At 41.4% G+C, this 21,931-nt stretch overlaps 1 protein-coding gene and 1 long non-coding RNA gene across 2 annotated transcripts in view; one reads left to right on the top strand and one right to left on the bottom strand.

The window, feature by feature from the left end:
- Window positions 1-82: 82 nt before the first annotated feature.
- Window positions 83-21,931, bottom strand: part of LOC147140074 (receptor-type tyrosine-protein phosphatase epsilon-like) — a 29,016-nt gene continuing 7,167 nt past the window's right edge. Inside the window, exons 3-21 of the mRNA XM_086044713.1 lie at window positions 16,891-16,962; window positions 16,695-16,791; window positions 15,450-15,523; window positions 14,843-14,979; window positions 14,605-14,695; window positions 14,447-14,523; window positions 14,340-14,376; window positions 13,705-13,802; window positions 11,942-12,061; window positions 10,405-10,568; window positions 8,646-8,781; window positions 8,269-8,418; window positions 6,936-7,029; window positions 5,891-5,967; window positions 5,619-5,753; window positions 5,365-5,490; window positions 4,633-4,784; window positions 1,323-1,458; window positions 83-1,183 (exon numbers count right to left, since the gene is read on the bottom strand). Coding sequence (XP_085900839.1) covers window positions 1,109-1,183; window positions 1,323-1,458; window positions 4,633-4,784; window positions 5,365-5,490; window positions 5,619-5,753; window positions 5,891-5,967; window positions 6,936-7,029; window positions 8,269-8,418; window positions 8,646-8,781; window positions 10,405-10,568; window positions 11,942-12,061; window positions 13,705-13,802; window positions 14,340-14,376; window positions 14,447-14,523; window positions 14,605-14,695; window positions 14,843-14,979; window positions 15,450-15,523; window positions 16,695-16,791; window positions 16,891-16,957 — 2,043 coding nt within the window. The 5' untranslated portion in view covers window positions 16,958-16,962 and the 3' untranslated portion in view covers window positions 83-1,108. The remainder of the gene's footprint in view (window positions 1,184-1,322; window positions 1,459-4,632; window positions 4,785-5,364; window positions 5,491-5,618; window positions 5,754-5,890; window positions 5,968-6,935; window positions 7,030-8,268; window positions 8,419-8,645; window positions 8,782-10,404; window positions 10,569-11,941; window positions 12,062-13,704; window positions 13,803-14,339; window positions 14,377-14,446; window positions 14,524-14,604; window positions 14,696-14,842; window positions 14,980-15,449; window positions 15,524-16,694; window positions 16,792-16,890; window positions 16,963-21,931) is intronic.
- On the top strand, window positions 3,535-15,276 carry LOC147140075 (uncharacterized). Its single transcript, XR_015088603.1, has 4 exons — window positions 3,535-3,742; window positions 8,287-8,449; window positions 10,411-10,604; window positions 13,723-15,276. It is a non-coding gene; the product is annotated as an uncharacterized LOC147140075 (long non-coding RNA).

Below are 21,931 nucleotides of genomic sequence, written 5' to 3'. Positions count from 1 at the left end.
TTTTTGTAATTTTTTTTTTTTTTTTACTTTTCTACAATATTCAGATCTACTGAGATATGCCTGAATATAGAGGTGCCTTGAGATCCGAGTTTTTTACACTGTCACTAAGGGAAATAGCTAATAACTAAGGATGTTCCGATTCCACTTTTTTTTTAGACCGATACCGGTACGAGTACTCACTCGAAAGGACTCACCAATACCGATACCAAGTACTGATACCACTAGTAATTATGAACACAACGACGTATAATTGTGAGCAAAGATCTCTCCGTCTTTCTTAACGGCCGTAGTGTAGCACCAACCCCTGGCAAGGAAGACTTACTCGATGTCTGATTTTTATTTTATTTTTTTACCTTCATTATCGGTGGCTCGTATCAGCATCCTTTATAAAAACCCGATACCTTGAAATAAGGGCGGTATCGGCTAAATACTGATACGTGGTATGGGTACTAGCCCACCCTAAATAATATCCGAATTAAATATAATTTAAAGAATTAAACATTTGGTGCATCATAATTGATTACTTGAGGCTCTTTCTGTTGTGCCCATCTTACCACCAGGGGGCACTAAATCACGGTGATGCAGTTGACATCAAAAGAAGCATTTCGGAATTACTGTGACTCCGTAACTTGCCGTAATTAGAAGTTTCTCACAGAGGATAAAGAATATATGTTTTGTGAGTGTTGTCATATTGCCCATCTACAAGTGTTGCTGCATCGTCTGTTTTCAAATATCTTAAAATGTGAACACTGCTATTTTGTAGCCTGTCTCTGGCCTTTTCAATGATGCATTAGCATTAAGGTAGCAGACAGCAAGGCAACGCTACGTGGTAGTTTGAAATATACAATGTGTAATTCTCAGTTTTCCTCGTTTCACCAGTATCTCAAGGCACCTCTGTATTTACATGTTACTCTACATATTCTTATGTACTAAGCAAATGTTTTCAGGTAAAATGTAATCCTAAAAGACCTCCGCAAAAGGACAGGGAATGTTTGATTATATCACAGTATGATACAAAATGTAAAACTTTAGAAAATGTACATTCAACAAACCCAAACTAAAGTCAATTGCATAAGTTAACTGGAAAGCAGACGGTAGAAGAAGAGCGTTATTTAAAGTTGGCGTAATCCGAGAAGATGTCAACAAAATCCTGCACCACTCGGTAGCAGAAGTCGTACTGCTCCTGGAAAACAAACCAAAAAAGAAACAAAAAAAAAAAAAAAAACCCATCAACACCGCGTAAAGACGTGGCATGTTAACATGCCCGACGTAAACTCCACAAGCGGCTTTTGTTATTTTTGTGTCTCATTAGCAAACATTACCACGGTCTGCACCATATGCGGCCGCTGCATGCGTAAACTCTTGACGGTCTGGAAGACGTCCAGCAGGCCTTCTGCCTTCACGCGCTCCAGAATGTTGCTGAGGGCGATGAAGGTCCCCGTCCGACCCGCACCGGCACTGAAAGACCAAGACGGGAAATCATTTGGGCTTGCTATATAATGGAGTCAAGATCACCGTTCGGTTCCATTGAGACTTCCCCATTTCACCCCCACCCCTGAAATTTTGATTTTCTATTGAATTTCATTGTGTTAAGTAGATTATAGAAATTCATATTGGTCAAAGTATCACTTTTTTTTTTTTTTTTTTTAAGTACATGAACTGCAAGCAAATTTAAGTTGGAGTGCGTCATAGTCCACTGGTCCCCAACCTTTTTTTGCACCAAGGACCAGATTCACGTGAAGACAAATTTTGATTTGATTTGAAAAAAAAAAAATGTGAAAAGATTCAACAGGAGTGTAACGAAAACCGATTTGAATCTGAAAATTGGTTTTCGTTTAAAGAGGTACACAAACAAATTAATTGGTCTTAAAATAACTTGAACCGGTCAAAAAAAAAAAACGATCCAAAAGTTATAAATTGTTATAAATCAGTTTGAGGTTGCTGATGATTTGTCGTTTCTTGGAATTTAATTAACTTTGGAGAGCTTCCAACAAGGTTGCCGAGGGTAATGTAGTTAATGAAAACCAACAAAATAACTGAAATTGAAAAAACGTTTTCACTAACAAAATTCAAATTAGTGCTTAAAAAAAAAAGACAGCTCAACAAACATAATTTTATATCTATAAAATGAACGAAGACTAAATATGATTACTAGGGGTGTGCATCTCTCCACAAAAGACGATTTGACACGGTTTTCGATATGTAAGGTGCGAAACAATCCAAGGACGGTTCCACTCAGTGAGATTACGATTCGATTCGATATAGAATGGCTAACCCACTACACATATTAAAATAAACAAACTAAAACTAATAAAAACTCAACTAAAATGAAGGGTTTAAAAACAACAACCAAGAAACACGCTCTAAACAGCAATAAAAAATTACAGAATTTATAAAACAAATTAAAACGAAATTAAACAACACTTTCTTCACTGGTCTTCAACAAATCTCTTTCAAGGAAATTCCATTTACAGTACGGACAAGTTGATTGATATTGTGAAATAATTTTCAACAAGACACTCATTGCGTCATATCCTCTCGAACTGAGCCGTATCTTATCGAATCGAATACCACCGAATCGAACCGAATCTCGGTTCCACTCCAAAATATCCCGTCCTTGAAATGTATCGCACCGCATGTATCGCGATACGTATCGAATCGTCTTTTATTGGACAGATGCGCGCGCCTGTTAAATATATAAGTCCCCGTTCCGCTGAATGTAGTTGTTGTAATTAGGGAGCCCTTTGCTTGTTTCTCTTCAACGAGCTGGTCCCATTGGGGTAATCTTGTTTTGTTTTTTTTTACTTTAAAAAAAAAAAAAAAGAAAAAATCCAAAGGCTTGTCTTTTAATGCTGGGTGCTTGGGTTCCAATGCACCAAAGCAATTTTGATGGCTTCATTGGCTCATTTGCGAGCCGGTCGCTACATATTACGCAGAGCATGTGTAGGACGGTCGATATTGTCTCTTAAATAATTTGTTCTTTTTCTTGGAAGTTGTCGGCTCTTCTTCCGTCTCGTTTTTTTCTTTGGCCCGTTCTCCTTTTTGAAGAAGCTGTCCAAACATGTTTTTTTTTTTTTTTGTGTGTTACTCATTTTGGGCCTTCTGGGCTTTTCTCCCCCCTGAGATGAGCGTTTTGACAGAAGCATAGGGGGATGCACCTGATTTTCAAAATAAAACTTGTTTCAGACTTGAAGGGTCAGTAAAACATTGTAGTGTTTTCGCAGACAATGAACGGTTACTGTTACCGACTGACTTCTGTATCCTCACACACAATAGTTTCTTCTGCACACTTTTGTTTTTATTTTACTTCATTAACAAAAATATATATTTTTGTTAATTTAGTTTCTTTATTTTTACCCCGAAGAGATGGCCCGACAATGTCAAGCGGTCAGTACACACCTTATATAGCAGTGTAAATATTCTATCCCCTCAAAATCACTCAACAAACAACCATTAGCATTTAAACAGCTGGCAACAAAAGTGAGCGCACCCCTAAGTGAAAATGTCCAAGCTGGGCGCAATTAGCCGTTTTCTCTCCTCAGTGTCATGCGACTCAATGCTACAGGGTGTGAATGGTGGAGCAGGTGTGTTAAATTTGGCGTTATCGCTCTCACACTACGCTGCGAGTTCAATCGGCAACCTCATGGAAAAGACACACAAGACAGACTGAAAGTGAGACAACAGAAACAAGCCGTCTACATTGGTGTCATTTCTGGAGCACTTCTGTGAGATGCTGCCTAAGGTAACTTTGAAACCTTGAACCCTCATATGTCAGTCAAGAAGCGAAGACACTCTGTATCTTTTTGCAGTGTTTTGTTGTCTCATAGCGAGGCGCGCAGGGTCCATTTTAAGCACCCACTTAAGTTGCCCAATATGGCGCCTTATCCTTTAGCATGTATGCCTTTCATCCATTTGAATGCATCGGTCGGCGAGAGGAAAGGTGACCTCTGTGTGCGTGGGGCTAATGGTGCTAATAATCCCCCCCCCCCTCCACCCTCCGCCCTCCATTTAAGAAGAGGCTAATCCGAACGCTAACACTAATCAGCGTGGAAGCTGAGTGTTTGACTGAGCCGATGTTTACTCGCGATGGCGGGACGGCGAGGGAGCGAGCGCCGGAGTGATGTGCAATTTGGACGAGTGCGGCGAGACGCCGGGGGATCGCCGAGGGTTAGCCCCGCTCCCGGGAGGCGTCAGGAAGTGGGGGGGGGGCTTTAAAAAGCCCCTCTTAGACAAGCGGCGATGAAGGCAAAGAGCGGAGTGATGACACCATTTCCTGTCGTTAGCTCATCTTATCAGATTAATCATAGTGGGGAGTCAGAGGATATTTCACTTTGAGAGGTTTTAATTGACTGCGAATGGGTGGATTGGATCGATCCCACCGGGCCGTCGCCGCTTTCGAATCACTTCACCTGAAGCTAGGTTCTGATCAAAGCATCCACTGAGAAGTCTTTATAAAGGATCACATAAGTGGTTTAGGCATAAGAACAGCGGCTCCGCCGAGGCAACACGGGGACTTTCTTAGAACAGCCGTTCTTGAAAGGTAGAATGTATCGTTTAAAAGGAAAAGGCCATCTAATATCTCAACTAAAAACGCTTGTAAGCAGCCTTGGTGGCGACAGCGAAGAGCCTCACCTGCAGTGCACCACGATGGGACGGTTGCCAGACTGCTGCTGCTGCCTCTGCACCGAGGCGATGATGTCAATCATCCCTCGGCCCTCCGCCGGTATTCCGATCTCAGGCCATCCGTGGAAGTGGAAATGACGGACGTGTTGAGACTGGTTCTCCTGGTGGGAGGCGGAGGAGAGTTATTTCACCGTTGTTCAAACAAAAGCGACATTATGCTCGCCTACAAAACGTCAGATTATATGTGCTGCTTGTTTGTGTTCAAACATCTGTTGCTTAAAGGCTTTTAACACCATCTCATAGATGCTAATGGTTAGACCCTGCCTATGAAGTTTCCTATTATGTGTTAGCATTAAGCTAGCATACTAAATCTAACTTCATTTAAGTAGCATCACGGCCCAAATTCTGAAAACAGGTCAGACGCGATTGGTCATTGTGAGCAGTTGTGACGTCATTTTCAGTCGGCAGAAGACAAAATGGCCGCCCCCGGAGATGGCTAAAAACGAGTGCGTTTTGCTGCTTAATTTATATTCCACCAACGCAAAATTAATAAGAATGCCGTGTTTCAACTAGAGTATGTTCCATTCTTGAAAATATGTTTGGGTTGACTTCCCCATAAACTACAGACAGATGAGCGTTAATGTCCAGTTATGATATCATCACAGCATTATTATAATTATCAATTATTGTCATTAATCCAACCAAATGTTCCCGACGGCGGTTGAAGCTTGTGCTACGTACTGCTCTGCAGGTGAGCACCAAGTCTTTGAGAGTGAAGGTTTCACCCTGTGAGTCTCCACTCAGCTCCACAGTGTAGTCACCAAATGTCACACTGCCCTCTGATGGCCAGTACTGGAAGCACTTTTCCTGTTGGGAAAGGCGTGAGAGGTACTTTTCAACACGAGACCGCGCGGGGGAAGAACAGAATAAATACATCACAAAAAGAAGGGAAACGTGCTGCGATAAGACAGTAGAAATCACGCGGCGTGCTGCACCTGCTCCCTCTCCTTTAGTTCGGTGAGCATAACGATCGAGTGGCACCTCCACTCCCACACCATCCTCCAGAAGTCCTCCGCCGTGTGAGACAGGGGGGCCTGGGTTGCGATGAAATAGTCCTTCTGCCTATAGCCCTGGAGGGCACACCGCAACACTCGGGGAATGATGTTTTGCATCGTTTCAGAAGAAGCCGATGAGCTTTATATTTATACTTCTATGGGAAAATCTATAGCGGAGGTCGCGGCGGCGGCGGGGGCGGGGGGTTGCTTACGTCAATAAAGGAGGCATTGATGTAGTCGGTGAACTCCTGCCCTCGTTTCACTGAAAGTATGACTCGGTTGAAATCATCTGTGCCGGGGAAAAAAGGAGAACTTTTTCAAGCCAATAAAAGTAGAAGAAGAGGAAAAGTGTCACTTGGGTCCAAAACAGAAGGAGAACTCTCAGACGTATTTTATTGTTAATACAGAGCAGGGATTCATGGAAAATTCAAGTGCTTACGGCCGGTATTTGTGAATCTAGTTTTTAAGGTCGTGGGTGTGGCGTTTTGAATTGGCCTGCGCTTAGGAAATAAATTATTTCTGCCTAGCAACAAGTGACTGCATGTGATATAACCATGATTAAGGTATGACCCAATCATCCCTAATATTTGATTGTAACAAAAAAAAAAGGTCACTATTTTGTTTCCATTTGCGTAATTAACATCTAATATTGTTGTATGCACTTATTTATTTATTTTTTTACATTTTTCATTATTTGCTTTACATTTTTTCGCATAATATTTTTTTATGTCAGTTTCATATTTTGCCATTTAAAAAGATAACCGATATTTTTAATTATTCTGGGCTTTTTTCCCTCTTGTATTTGTCATCAATTAAAAAAAAATAGAAAATTCTCTAAAGGTGCGCCACTATTCTGGATGTTTTTTATATTTCAGTCCTAGAACACACTTGATTAAAATGATCAAGAGTTACCCGCCTCTATTTGAAAAAAAAAAAAAATGACCACTTGTACTTATACGGGTTAGGAAAAGCTGACTGACCCGGCTGACTTTGGGCGAGAGGCGGAGCACATCCTGGACTAGACAACCACAGTATTCTTTGCATTAAATATGCATTAAATATGCACGGAGTACTCTAGTTATCCTGGTACGTGATTGCACTTGATCAGGCTTCCGACACGGTTCATTCAAATGTGACATGTGATTACGTAATTAGCCGTTGTACGGTATCGATACAGATCACCCGTCACTTTGAAGCGACTCGGATGTGATGTATTATGGAACCGCAGAGGGGGGGAAGAATCAAAGTATTCCTCACACGGGATGATCTGAAGCACGCGGTTCTTCTTCATGTTGGCTGGGAGGTTCCCCGTTCTCATGTTTTCCTTCATAATGCGCACGTTGGTCAGCTTCTGCCATGGGGGAGGAGGGGGGGGGGAACAGATGATTTGCAAACACAACACATGAAAAAAAAAGTGTTTGAGACAGTAAATGTGAAAACGTTTTGAATATAAAAGTTCAATACAATCGAACTGCACTTTGGCAGTGATTTTTCCACGTGCCACTAGTGCTACTTGCGCCACGCTTTGAGAATCACCGATCCATTGTAAATTCTAAAAAAAAAAAAAAAAAAAAGGTATTATCCATCCCCGCGAATCCTTGTGAGGATAAGCGGTATCGATGATGGATGGATGGATGGGTATTATCCATAGACGCTAAAATGTTTTATTAATTATAATATCAAAAAAATTAGGAATTACTACTTCAATCATCAAAATTGTACATACACATTTAAATGTTTTATTTAGTTTCTTTCATAGTTCATAAAATTCAATTAATTATTATTCAGCCAAAAAAACAAACAAACAAAAAATAACTAGTCATTCTTCTATCATCGGGCACATTTTTATTTATTTTATTTTTTAACCTCGCTATGAACGATCCGGCCAATCTGTCAAAAATGTCAACAACAAAAGTTCAACGCAAAAGTTTGCACACCGTTGTTGTATTATAGGTACCTGTGCAAAAATAATTAACATCTGTGACCGTCTTTGCTAACAACGTCAAAGTTAGTTGTTTTTTTTGTTGTTTTTTTTTTTTTTACTTCTTCCAGCTCCTTTGTAGCATATAAACTGCGGCGAAGAAAGTCCTTCCTTTCTATTTTGAAACTTTATCTTCTCTCTATTATAATCATCTTCTGTTACATGCTTGTGTTTAATAAAGCCATCTATCAATGTTTAAATACCGTTCATCCTTTCACGTTATCGCTCAGGCGTACCTAATGTGGTGACCCCAGAGTGTATTTCAAAAGTGCTAAAACATTAACTGCCTCAAGTAAACAACAGCAACAACAAAGTTCTAATCAGCAGAGAGGGGGGAGGGGGGGGGGGGTGAGGGGGGGGTGAGGGCGTCCATAAGAGCTATGAGTAAAACATGAAAACTTCCCCGCCGAGCTCCCGTTAATTCTGCATGGCAGATGGAGGCACCTTATAAAGCGCCGTTATTAATGTCGCCGCCGCTCAGAGCGCCACCTTGGGCCAGATCTCGGGGAAAATACCGCCATGTTGGGACGATTCATTACCGAAATGTTTCAAACGCTCGCTCGCTCCCTCTCTCTCTCTCTCTCTCTCTCTCTCTCTCTCTCGGCATACCCGGAACTCCTCCTCCAGGCCCAGTCTGTCGTGGGGGGCCCTGGTGTTGTGAAGCCCGTGCAGATGTCCCTCCAGAGAGCACACGTCCAGCTCGGTGTCGCCGTACAGGTAGTACTCCAACAGGGCCTGGTAGATGAAGGAGTACTGCATCTGTGGACCAGCACAAAGGGAATCGGGACCAGTGAGTTTTTTTTTTTTTTTAATTTACTTTTTTTTTTTTATTTCCTCCCCCCCCTTCATTCCTCTTCTAGTATCACTGACGGTTTGTTTTGCGGTCTTCTCTTTTTTTTTTTTTTTGGTCGTTGTTTGTTTGCCTTGCGCGGCAACAACAACTGTCAGTCGGCAGGCACAGCGGGTCAGCAGGGGTCAAGGCTTACATCGGTCTGGATGAGTTGACAGCGCTGCTCTCGTATTCTGCTCACAAAGCCGAAGACGTCCACCCTCTGCTCCATGTGCATCATGTCGATCATGCTGTCAATGACAATGAACGTGCCCGTCCTCCCCACGCCCGCGCTACACGCACACACACACACAAAAAGACAAGACTTGTCAGAAAAACTTGTAAGACGGGTGGACAGAACATCACTTCCCGCAAGAACAACAACAACACATACTGTACAAAGGTCTTGGCTCACCAATGGATTTCTTATTGATTGTTTCCACTTCTTCAAAGTATTTGGGGAAAGTTAAACGGTAAAGAGGAATATGTTTAAAGGGGTCAACCCCAAAAACACGCTTTGCAATAATATGTTATCTGCGCCTTCGCTAGTCTAAATATGGCATTCTGATGAACTCATTCACTGCCATTGACGGATTTACCTGTCTTTTCACAGTACAGCCATTCAATCCCAGGAATTTATTTAGATTTTTTTTTCAATTTTTTCAAACGTTAGGGTAAAAGAGGCTCTGAAAATGTATTTATTGGCTTATTTTATGTAAATATTGGCTTTGTGGAATATGAGTTAAGCAGCAAAAGCCACCCGTTTTTAGCCATCTGAGGGGGCGGCCATTTTGCCCCTTGTTGTCGACTGAATATAACATCACAGTTGCTCAGGGCTCGGATCACGACCAATCATGGCTCACCTGTTTTGTGAAGCTGAACCGACAACAAGTGGCACAATTTTTGTCCGCTGAGATGGACAAAAATGGGCGGATTATACCGTTTGGCCCATATTCCACAAACGAAACGTAAATCAGAAGGCCGTGTTTCGACTAGTGGGCCTGCGTAGAACATAACACCGCAAAGAATTTTTGGGGGTTGACTTGACCTTTCAGTAAGTAAAAGCCTTTTAAAAAATTCACGGTTTGATGGTGGCAGCGCCGTTTTCTCATGGTTGGAACTTCTGGCTCACAATTTTAAGGTTCAGGGTTTGACTCTGCCCCCCTCCCCACATGTGCAAGTCTTTGAGTTTTGTTCTAATGTCTTTCATTATGTGGCTGCTGCAAGAGTTTCTCCCCCCAATCCCACGTGTGCCCCTCTCTATAGGAGCATAGCTTGAATTTTTTTTGTTTTTTTCCCCTCATCCTTCCTCCCTAGACGCCTGAAAAATATATCCCGATTAGAACGAGGTACATACAGTACTTACATGATGGATTTTAGTGAGTATTGTTGGTTTGTGGAAGCAGTTAAAGCTGCCAACAATCTCCCCGTTTTCTTCCATTTCCTGCGAAAGGTGTAAAACCCAGATGCCCAACTATTTTTTTTTTGTCCGTATAACGTACGGTACATTATTGCATCGACGCGCTTGGTGGTGAACGACCATGTGCATGTAAAAAAAAAAGCCCACCCCCAGCGATAGATTTACAAGGGTCATTTCAGCAGATGTGTGCGGGGGCCTCGGGCGTTGAAAAACAACAGTGAGCACCTGTTGCAGCAGTCGGCTTGACCACTCAAACAAAGGTGCAAGTATGCACATACCGGGGCGGGGAAAAAAGTCCTCATTGCAGTATAATTACACAACCCGCATTACCCCTCACGGACTGCGACGCTCACTTTTTCCTGTGTTCTGTTAAACAGGGTTCATAACTTCAACAATCTGCCACTCTTTAATAACTTGCAAAAACAGATGACGCGAGGGAAGGGAGAAAAAAAAAAAACAAAAAAAAAAAAAAAAGTCCTAATTGTGTTCTTCTTACCTGCAGTGCACCACAATGGGTCCGGCGTAGGTCGGGTTGACAGCCTTGACCTTCTTGAGGAATTTCAGCATGCCTATGGGCGAGAACGGCACCCCGAAGTCTGGCCAGCTGGTAAAGTGGAGTTGAGTGACCAGGCACGGGGCCCGGGGTCCATCGCTGGCCTGCTGTGAAGAACAGACGGGCCCAGTTAATGCCTGCGCGTGAGTAATGTTCACTGTGAGCAAACACACGCGCAAAGACGCGCGCACACACACACACACACAAGAGAGGCAAGCCAGATGACTTGGGCGAGAGACACTTCTTTGTTCCGCACTTATACTTTATTTTTTCCTTCTTGAAATGCAAATGTCAATCTGCCGTGCACCTTACAGTCTCGTTTGTTATTTACGCTCACACTCAGAAAAAAATAGAATGTACGTGTTCACATTTTTTTTTGAGAAGGCTTGTGGACAAACACATTCAAACTAATGAACAATTTACAGTATATAATTTAAACTGCCAGTGGGGTGATTATTCAATTTTTATTTTTTTTAATGTCTTTAATTTCATTGTACCAGTCCAGCACAATAAAATTGAATATCCTTCTTTTAAGTGCAAGACGTTTTCAGTCTTAAAAAAAAAAAAAAAAAAAAAAGTCAAGATGCGATAAACCAAATTATAAATCCCAAACTAATAGTAGCATTCTTATAACCGTGGCTCTGTTGTTACTATATATCATGACTGGAATTGACAAAAAAAAAAAAAAAAAATTAGAAAGTATCGTAGTCTTCCTAGTAGGACAATTGCAGATTTTTCCATATAATTACTATTATCGTCTATTTCCAATCCCTTTTGTCTTAATCTCTCAAAAAAAGGTTGTTTGACTCATCCGCGGTGAGTTTGTCATCTCGTGAACACAAGTCAGAGAGGCTATGTCAAGTTGAGCTGCGGGGTTCCGGTGTCAAACAGAGGCGAGACAAAAGCCTGTTGTACCCGCTCGGCTTTGCCAAAGTGAAAAGGCTTTGCGGCAAAGCGACTACGGCGAGGAAAAAGCTCGGCAACGCGCCCGCATATTGAATCCGGAAGTACATTAAACACATTAGTATATTGATGTTATTTTTTTAATCTTGCATGCAACCCCTTTTAATATCCTAGATTGTTTTTCGGCCGCAGTTTTTCGTCTTATTTATTCTATTTTCGATCCTATTACCGTGTACTAAACTGTTTGAAAGCCCCTTCAGGGAGCATTACTTTTTACGTCTTCTCCATGCAGCTTTATTAGATGCTTAATTTTTAATAAGAGATTGCGATTAAAATGATGTATTTTTAATGTCATTTGATAACTACAGTTGGCTCAAATATTAAACCATTTTACTGTGTGCCTAATTAGAGACAATGCTCCCTCAAAAATATTGCTGGGAAGGCCTGCTGCAGTGTAATTAAATTTTACTGGCGTGCTCTGGAAATCCATACATGGCACATTTTTAATAAACCAACAGTTTCTTTTCCAGGGGTTTAATGAAAAGAAATGATATGTGGATGTATAGATACGACTTACATACTGAACGCAGAATTTCCGAATCGTGTAGTCCACCAGAACGGTGACGTCCTCCATGGCCACCCTGGTGTTGCCGTACATCCGGCAGCCTTTTTCTGGCCAGTACTGGAAGCATTTGTCCTGATAACACATAATTAGGAATATGAAGTACACATAAAAAATAATCGAGTTTTTTAATGTCGTCATTTGAATTACGTGAAGCACATTGAGTTACCTTGTGTAGGAAATTGCTTTATCAGAGCTGCCTTGCCTTTATGACAAAATACTGAGCAAAAATAGAAACACATCGATTCTGTCTGGATTGTGTTAGTGAGCACTTCTCCTTTGCCGAGATCCGGCAATCCATCCGCTTTGTGGGTGTGGCATATCGAGATATTGATTAGACGGCGTGATTATTGCACATGTGCCTTAGGCTGCATTTCAATAAAAGGCCACGCTAAAATGTGCACTCTTATTGATATGCCACACCTGTCAGGTGGATTAATTATCTCGGCAAAGGAGAAGTGCTCACTAACGCAGCTTTGTGAGAAAAATAGGACTTTTGTATAGGGCCTGGATATTTTAGGGCCGATTCCGATATTTGGCAGAATAACATTCCGATAACCGATTAACCGGTCAATTACTTTAAAATAATATATAGTGTCCCTTAATGATTCCAACAATAAAAGACATTAATTACAGGCATAAAATTTGACTGTTTTACATTACTTTGTCCTTTAGTACTTGTTTGACTTTATAACAGAGAGAAAAACTGGCCGATTTTTTTTTTTTTTTTTTTTTTTTTTTTTTGCCAATCGTCTTTTTTAGGGGTGTGTTTGAATATCTTTGTCTTATGTTGTAATATGTAGAAAAAGACAAATCAGGATTTCAAAATTATCTTTTTTTTTTTTTAGGGCCAATATTGGTCGATTAAATCAGCCGGCCGATGGATCGGTCAAGCCCTACTTCTGTATACATAGGTGGTCTTCGATCTTTGAGTTCCGCTCATGAGAAACGGGAGCAAAAACTAAAGTGTGGCGTTTATATTTTTGTTCGGTTTAACTAGGGGATTCTGCGGGCACTTGACTTTGCACATCCCTGTCAGTCAATACGATGTGCACAAGCCGAGCTTCAACTCATTAACAAGCCTTTCAAACTAATTATCATGAAGTCTCTCAGGGTCTTATCAACAATTATTGCATCATTGATCCCTGACGCTTCTTCTCCTCGTGCTGTATCAAACCTGCTACTGAGCTCGCGATTGATCAGCCCTTTGAGGCTCAACTCATGCAAAAGTCATCTGCTGGGTGACAATGTGATTAGATTGTCATCTGAGAGACGGGGTCAACTAAATTACAAGCGGATGACTTTGGGTCAGGGGAACAACACACGGGAAAGCTTTTGTGTTTTGTGTGGTGTAGTTACATACTTTAAATTTATGATTCGGTGCTAGTGCAGTTCAGTTGTATTTAACTTCAACACATTTGGGGTTTTTTTCTTTAAGAATTTATTGTTTTTATACGTTTATTTAAGTATAGTTTTGATGTTGTATTTGCGATACATTTTAATTGAATCTTTACTTAACTTTTTTTTTTTTTTTTTTTTAATTTTCCCCATTTTTAAGCACAGTGTTAAAGTTCACACGGTGCATAATGTTAATGTTAGTGCTTGCGCTTGGAGAGCTACCGGTAATTGTTTTTCGAGGAGGTGTTTGGTGTATCAAGTTTGAGAACCATTACTGTGGAGAATAAAAGTTCATTTTTAAGATGGCGTTCAAAACAAACCTCTTTCCTTTCTTTCAGATTGGTCAGCATCACGATCGTTGCCGTCTTCTGCTCCCAAATCATTCGCCAGAAGTCGCCCACCGTCTCCAACTTTGGACCTGAGGCATATAAAATATATTTGGAATAACGAGAAAAAAACAAAAAACAAAACATCAATAGTGTTGTTGATGTGGCATGACCACTAGAGGGGGACATCACGGATTACATACTAACCAATGCAAACTTTTACCTCAGCTACCTCATACAGTACATCGGTTTGATAATCATTTGAAAGCAAAAGGGTTCTTGCTAACTAACTCTACAAGCCTGCTGTCTAACTTATTTTTAGTGTTTTGTTTTTTTTTCCCCCAAAGCATTTCAATTACATGTGAATTTTGCCTATTCGTTTCCCCCCAAAGCATTTCAATTACATGTGAATTTTGCCTATTTGTGGGCCAGGCTAGTCCCAATAGGCAGAGTCCACTGTACAGTAAATAAACAAGTTGTTTAAACAGATTGGATGAATTGGTCAAGCTTCCGATCGAATTGGTGATCGGTTATCTTTTTTTTTTTTTTTTTTTAAACTCGCCGATCGGTCATCGAAGCCTACACGGCACCTGATCACTTAAAAAAAAAAAAGTTTGATTTTGATTTACCTTGAGCAGCAATGAATTTCTTCTTTTGCTTAAACCCCTGCGCAAAAAATTTTGCATTAACATCTACTCGGAAGCTAATTTGAAAGCTTTTAGGCTTTATGACTCACATCTATGTAAGATGCATTGATGTAGTCTGAAGACGCGTGACCGATGCGACTGCTCAAGACCACTCTGGAATGGTCATCTGCAAGCGAGAGAGAGTGGCGATAAATCGCATGTCAATAAAGGCAGTCTTGTCTTCAAGTCCGGGGGCGGGCTCACTCACATGGTAAAATGTTGGGGTATCTGTTTTTGTCTCTGTTGTGCTCCTTGCTGGCCTCCTCAAAGGACCCGTGGTGGTAGTAACACGGCAGCGACTATAACGAGAAAAAACCTCACGAGAGCGGAAAAAAAATACAGAACAACGCTGGCCCTCGTAGGTTTTTAGTGCCATTTTCAGGATTCGGGCAACAGCCAACGGGACAAAAGGTTAGCGTCCGGTGCGTTTGCGCGGATGAACCCACATTGAACTCCTCGCGGAAGAGCTTGCCGTCGTCGGCCGAGCGCGCGCGGTACTCGTCCTCCAGCGCGTCCAGCGGGATGGGGAAGTACCTCTTGGAGGGCGAGGGCGATCTGGGGAGGAGGACCACTCTTTGCTCTCCTGTGTTTCAAAAGGAATATACGGCGGTCAGAAGGCTAACGATTCCCAGCAGGCAGCATTACGAGCCGGCGTTGCACCTGCAACAACAAGCCGGGCGGCCATTAAGATTTCCCACTCCTGCCGATTCATGACAGAAATGATTTCTCCAACTCGTAAAACAGAGCAGCGACTCGGACCGCGTGGAACTGCCTCGGCTCAAAATGCGGCCTTTCCGTTTATTTATATATATATATATTTTTTTTTTTTCCCCCCCTCACTTAAAATGAAAGTTTATAAGGCTCCCGACGTGCTGGGAAAGCTAAGAGGCCTCCACAAACTTCCCGGTTAGCTCAGACTACACAAGGGGAATTGTTCCAACGCCATAAAGAATGTAAATGCATGAATCAAATATCGATATTAGAAAAAAAAAAAACAAAAAAAAAAAACAGCAAAGCATTACGTTTTCATGGGGTGGTGATTACATCGTGTACCTTGTTCCTCCAAGAAGCCATTTGGAAGCTTTTTATCCACCGAGGTAACCAGAGCTTTCCTGTGGTTCTTGAACCTCAAGAAGAAAAAAAAAAAAAAGAACTTTAAGATAAAGTTAAATACTGTATGTGATTTAAAAAAAAAAAAAAAAGTGTAAAGTAAGCCATCGATCATAAAAGGTCACAAAACGTGAGGAAGACAATGTTGTTTGTTTAACTTTACTGTTATTAAAGAATTGCAGCGATCACTGTTAATTTCAATAACGTAATGAATATGTTGCACAATCTGAGCTTGATTATTTATTGTTCAGCATGAATAAATTGTATGCAAATGAATGAACGTACATTTCTAATTCAGTTATTCAAAAAAACGTTTCTGTTCCAATTTAACCCGACTGTTATGTTTGCCATTAAAAATCGTAAACAAATACATTATTACGACTAAGAAAAGAACAAAAACAGGACATGTTTTTATATATTTTTTCAAATGTTTGATTTTTAAGCATTACATTGGGTCTAGTTCACCCGCAACATTGGAAGGTTAAACGGGATGTTGAAAATACATGAATATGTAAAAGCCTACTAGAACCGCTGAAGTTTATTTGGGATTAAATAAAGACATTTAAATGGTGGAAGGTGTGTGCCAACTCTGATTTAACATGTGCTTGAATGTGATTAGTTAATTCCGAACACAGACACGATCTCAGAACGGTGTGCCGACTTGTGCAACATTTCAGTTGTATAGCTTTTTACTTAATTTCTTTTGTACAGGTTATTGGCCCCACTAATGTTCGCAAAGTTTCGAAATAGCTTGTTCTATTTTTTTTTTTTTTTTTTCCGATTACAAACACATGGCATTTGAACAGGGGGCCCGTTATTCGTCATCCGTCTGTAGCGTGGGTACCATTCCATCGTCCGTCATTCGCCTTTTTTTTTTTCGGGGATGAAAAAAAAACAGCATATACTGGCTGGTCCACCTCTAATTTTAAATGGCGGTCCGTCTGCAATTCCGACTAAACTTTGTAAATCAGTTGTTGTGAAACTGTTGGGGAAAAAAAATAACAGGCCACACTATTTTAAAAAGGTGGCACTATATAAATAATCATTTGAAATATAATCTATGATCCTTTATGAAAGGAGAGTAATGAGACATACAACTCCAACAGTGATTTCCTAAAAAACACGTACTACAAATTGAGGTTCATTCTTTGCTTTGTGTTGGTGAGTTGCAAATTCCCCCAACCTCACCTGAGGCAGTAGATGGTCAGCAGGACGACAAAGATGAGCACGAGGGACAAGATCAACGTGGAGGGCAGCACATGAGCACCCTGGTGGGTGGGGTTCCCTGGGCAGAGGACAGAATACGGGGATGCGCTTTGAAAAATAAAAAAAAATAAATAAAAAACAGTTGCCACGGAGAGTCACATCAATATTCGGACTTCACCTGCCGTTTGGTTGTCATGAGATGAAATGTTGACGGCTGCAGAGATCCCGATCAGAAACAACACCATCGTCTCTGTGGGAAGAAACGAGAGGGAGGGCAAATGAACGGGCCCTGCAATTTCACAGTATGTCCACTGGAGGGCGTTGAATCAATATGCAACGGAAGTGAAGCCTCGCGGATTCTCAGATTGTGACTGACGATGACAAATGAAATCCATCCATTATCTTGTACTATTGTCCTCATTGGAGTCAACAGTCTGATTCACAGCTTTGGACAACTTGGAGCCTTCAATGAAGACTGCTTTTCAGCCGGTGTTGCATGTATGAAGTCGGGGGGGAAAAAAAAAGTTTTCTGACGTTTTTGGATAGTACACAGCAGTATACATTTTGTATAATTAACCACCTACTGACAATTTTAATTCCTATTAATGAGCCATCTCATCCACTTTCTAGACCTAAACTGGAGCATATCTCAAGGCGACTTTTAGCGAGACACACTGGCCATTTCAGGCTACCTATTAATAATCACAATCCCCCATAGAAAGGCTCAGATTTTCTTTCTTTCCCTTGGCATCCTCAATCACAACTTTGCGTGGGTTCTCACAGCTGTTAAAATGAAAATAGCAAGGCCTCTGACAAGAACACATTTGTGGAGAGAAGTAATGTATTTATTATTGGTACTGTAACAAACACACTGTTTGTTGTTGTCCAGCAAGCGTGCAAATGGTGAAATTCCTTATTAAGGAGAGTGATGCGATGACTTGAGGACAGCGGAGGAGTGTTAAAACGCACATATGCACAGTATCTAGGTTATAATCTTGACCAGATGGTGTTTTCCTCTCGCGGGCTGAGTCCTATTTATTCCTGCCTGCCACCCTCCTTTTCCCCACTGCTTCCCTGACATCGCTTGCTCACAAGCTCCATTCTCACTTGTCCTTTCACTTCTTCGATGCTGGGAGCCGTTAGTGCGGCTTTATTTATTTGGGGAACCGACACGCCAAGATACCCGACAATGACACGAGAAGTGAATCGGTCCTGACGCCTTTCACTTGTGCGTCTTATTATCGCCGAACCGTAGACACTTCATATTGGCATTCATTCATCTTTTTTTTTTTTTTTTTTTTTTTCTGACTCCAACTGAGCAGAGCTGCAGAATAAATTGGGCCCCAATCTACCTACAATGGCTTTGAAGCAACATCTCGGCATCCTAATTCATCCTCAGTTGTAAGACCGCCTTCTTGTTAGAGAAGGATGAAATCACTCATTGTGCCAATTTACTTCTTCTGGGTCAACCAGGGGCCTAATTTGTGATGTTTGAGAAAGCGCCTTGCGCAGAAGCCTGAGGGGCTTTCGCATAAACGCACTTGCGGGCCCCTTACTGGAAAGTCAGCCGCATGTCAGAGTGCTATCAGACGACAAACGAGGACAGAGCGGGGGCGCGGGCGTTCCAGTGTTAGGAGGCACTGATGCGGAGAAGAGTGCACGCTGACACACATTGTTGTTTTGCAGAAAGAGCTTGAAGCACAGTCGGGCTCGCAGTGGATATGAAAAGTCTACACACCTGTTCGCAAGGCCAAGTTTTTGTGATACAAATGAGGCCAACATAAATTATTTAAAAACGTTTTCTACCATTAACGTGATCTGTAATCTTTAAGACTCAATTGAAGAACAAACAAATGGGCGAGCAGGCCCTCTTAATTAATAACAAAACTGGCCTTGGGCAATGTGGGCGGGGAATTATGAAACAGTTTGAAATGGTCGTCAGTATTACCAAAACCTTCCGCCTTCTGCTCGAGAGCAAGACATGTCAGGAAAAGCCTACTAGAACAGCCGACAACGATCTGGGATTAATTAAAGACATTTAAATGGTGGCAGGTGTGCGGCAACTCCCATTTAACATGAGCCTGAATGCGATCGGTTCAATTTGAACACCGCCGCAATCCAGTTATGAGGGTGTGCACACTTGTGCAACCACGTGATTTCCGTGGTTTATTTTGTAGCTCTGCTCCCAAATAGATTCAAACAATACTTTCAGTTGCACATTTGGTTAAAGGTCGCATTAATGGTGGAGAAATTTAGAAACGATTGATAGACGTCTACTATGTACTCTTTATGTTTACATCAGAAGGGAATATTTTTCTTAACTTTGAACCACTTGGTTTATCATCCTTAGGGCTGCAACTAACGTTTATTTTAATAATTGATTAATCGGTTGATTATTTTGTCAATTGATCAATGAATCAGATTTTTTTTATTAAGTCACGTTTTATGTTTTCATTCACTGCCAGACGTTTTCACACCCTCTTTTAATCCTAACGTTTGAAAAAATTTGAAAAAAAATATATAATTTTGTCAATGGCAGTGAATGAGTTCATTTCCATCCCATTTATTTAAAAAAAAAAGATTATTTCAAATCGACAACGCGAAAAGTGCACAAATGTAAGCGGCCCGTAACGTCAGAAAAATCGGCAAAAAATAGTGATCGCGGTTTTCAAAATAAAAGCAGATGTTTTCAAATTATTCCGAAAAGCTTTCATAGAGGACTACAAACAATCTGAGAGGATTTAGGGCGACGGACAGAAATTTTGAGGATTTCGGCAGTTTTAATCAAACAAAGTCTTTCAAATGATTAATCCATCCTCAAAATAATGAGTCGTTTGATCGTCAATTCATTGATTCATCCTTGCACCTCCAGTTACTGTCACTCTGACAAATGTATCATCTGCAAGGGGCCTTGACATACCGAAAAACGGCACATCTTACTAGCGCGTTCATCCTGGCGAAAATGACCAAACAATTTCTCAAATTCACTCAGTGGAACGCCCTGGAAAGTTAGAAAACAATTCAACGTCCGTGGAGAATGATGTCAAAGTTTGATGAAGCAAGTTCCCCACCCCCGGTTCACATGGACCAGATTCAAGTCAAGAAAAGGCCCACCCTGCATGAGTCCAAACCTCGCACGCCCATTGTGCGTGACATTACAAGGCGTGACATCACATGTTCTCATCTCACATGTATGCACGCTTTGCAGATGTGTCCCACGGCCCCGGGGGCCACGTGTCGGGGCCGCGGGTGGATTCCCTCCCTTAGCGCTAACAAGCCGGCCGCGCCGGCGTTCGAACCAGAAGTGCGCGAGGGGCACTCGGTGACCCAACACGCGTCTGCATACATGCAGGTCGCTGCACACCGCCTGTCGTGTTCAGGGTGGATCCGCTGAAGAGAACTGGATGGAAAGGAGCGGATGGAAATGTGGCTTTGGAAGATGTCAAAATGTGTCCCGATTATTTATCAGAACCACAAATAGATTACATCTTCGCTGTGTTGGACTCCTCATATGTCCATATAAAGGCAATTTCATATTTTTCATGAATTGACGTTATTGGTCGTCCGTTACCTTTCCACGTTGTTAACCAACTCGAAGTGTTAAAAATGGCTTGAGAGAAATGTATTAAGTCATTCACTGCCATTGACGGATTTACTTGTCTTTTCACAGTCCAGCCATTCAATCCCAGGAATTTATTTCGATTTTTTTTCTTTTTTTTTCACATTTTTTCAAACGTTAGGGTAAAAGAGGGTCTGAAAATGTCTGGCAGCGAATGCATTAACTATCAATAGAAAAAGTCCGAGATGTGTCGTAAAGCTCCGCCTCATTCTGCGGAAGCTGCGCGGCATTTTGTTGCCTCAAGACTGAAAATCAACATTTTTTTTTGTACACAATAATGAGTGAAAATACATTTGGGTAATTTTGTTTTGTTAAAAATGGATAGTTGTAATTAGCGATGGGCGAATATTGATACCAGCTATCGGTATCGGGCCGATACCAGTTTTATTGTAAGGTATCGGGTACTCGTGGAGGCTGCTGATACCAGCCAGTGATACGTAAGGCAAAAAAAAAAAAAAAAAAAAAAATCTGATATCGAGTAAATGCTCCTTGGCAGTAGCTGGCGCATCAGAAAGAAAGGTCCATGTTCACAATTTTTGGGCATTGTGTTAAATAAAACTCATTCGAGGTATTGCTACTCTGTATCGGTGAGTTTTCAAAGACTGAATACTGAATAAAAAAAGCAGGACTGAACATCCCTGGTTTGAATGCTTCAGTTTACAAGGAAGTGTGTGCAACTTTCCATTTATTACACTTTGGTCAATTTCTCTTTTTATTTATTGCATCATTTTGACTCTTAGAAGTTGGAAAGAGAGTTTGGGTCGATGATGCAAGCACAGTTGTTTGCGCGTCGCTTTTTTGTCAGGTCGGGGGGGGGGGGGGGGGGGGGGGCTCGGCGTGAGCGCAGACTTTGATGTGGACGGCTGGCTGGCGGCGATGTATCCGTCCTTTTAATCATAGAGAGTGGAATACATTTTTTGTGTGTTTTTAAAAAATTTTTTTAAGCTTCTTAAATTAGCGATTGATCTCAAGCAAGATGCCATTTTGGGATTTTCCTGCAAGGATTCCGCCCGACAGCGACAACATTCATTCTAGGTACACTTTTAAACACCAATTTAAAAAAAAAAAAAAAGAAAAGTTGGATGCGCGGCAATAACAGAGTTATGAGTCATTGTACCAACCATATGATCTTGTCGCTTTGATTTTATAGCAACAATGATTATACAGTTACTTTAAACTAGGAAACGTCTCATTGGGCTGGCCATCGGTGAGAACTCACGCAATTACTTCCAGCTCCGGTACCGGCTCGGCATGAAACGACTCCTGTGAATTAAATTAGGGGAAAGCGTCCCATCCGCGCATGATGCAACACTAACAATGAACGCTCCGAGCTCCGGGCTAATTCTTCGCGCGCCACTCAAGACAAGCAGATGAGCTCTGCCTTTATTATGGTGCTGAGGTCAAAACCACATCCTGAGATGATGTTTAATCCATTCTAAAGGCAAGGTTTTTTTTTTGTTTTTTTTTTCTTACACACACACACACACAATTCTCAGAACAGAAGCCCAAAGCTCATTATTGCATTAAAAAAAAAAAAAAGAAGAGAAAAAAAAAATCATTTGAGTGCAGCTTTGCTGTATATCTTTATGCAAACACCAGC

Source organism: Filicampus tigris, chromosome 11, assembly GCF_054856515.1.
Source record: "Filicampus tigris isolate MCC_2025a chromosome 11, RoL_Ftig_1.0, whole genome shotgun sequence".
Classification (NCBI taxonomy): domain Eukaryota; kingdom Metazoa; phylum Chordata; class Actinopteri; order Syngnathiformes; family Syngnathidae; genus Filicampus; species Filicampus tigris.
Note: the sequence above shows the minus strand (reverse complement) of the source record. Positions and strands in the feature narration are given on the sequence as shown.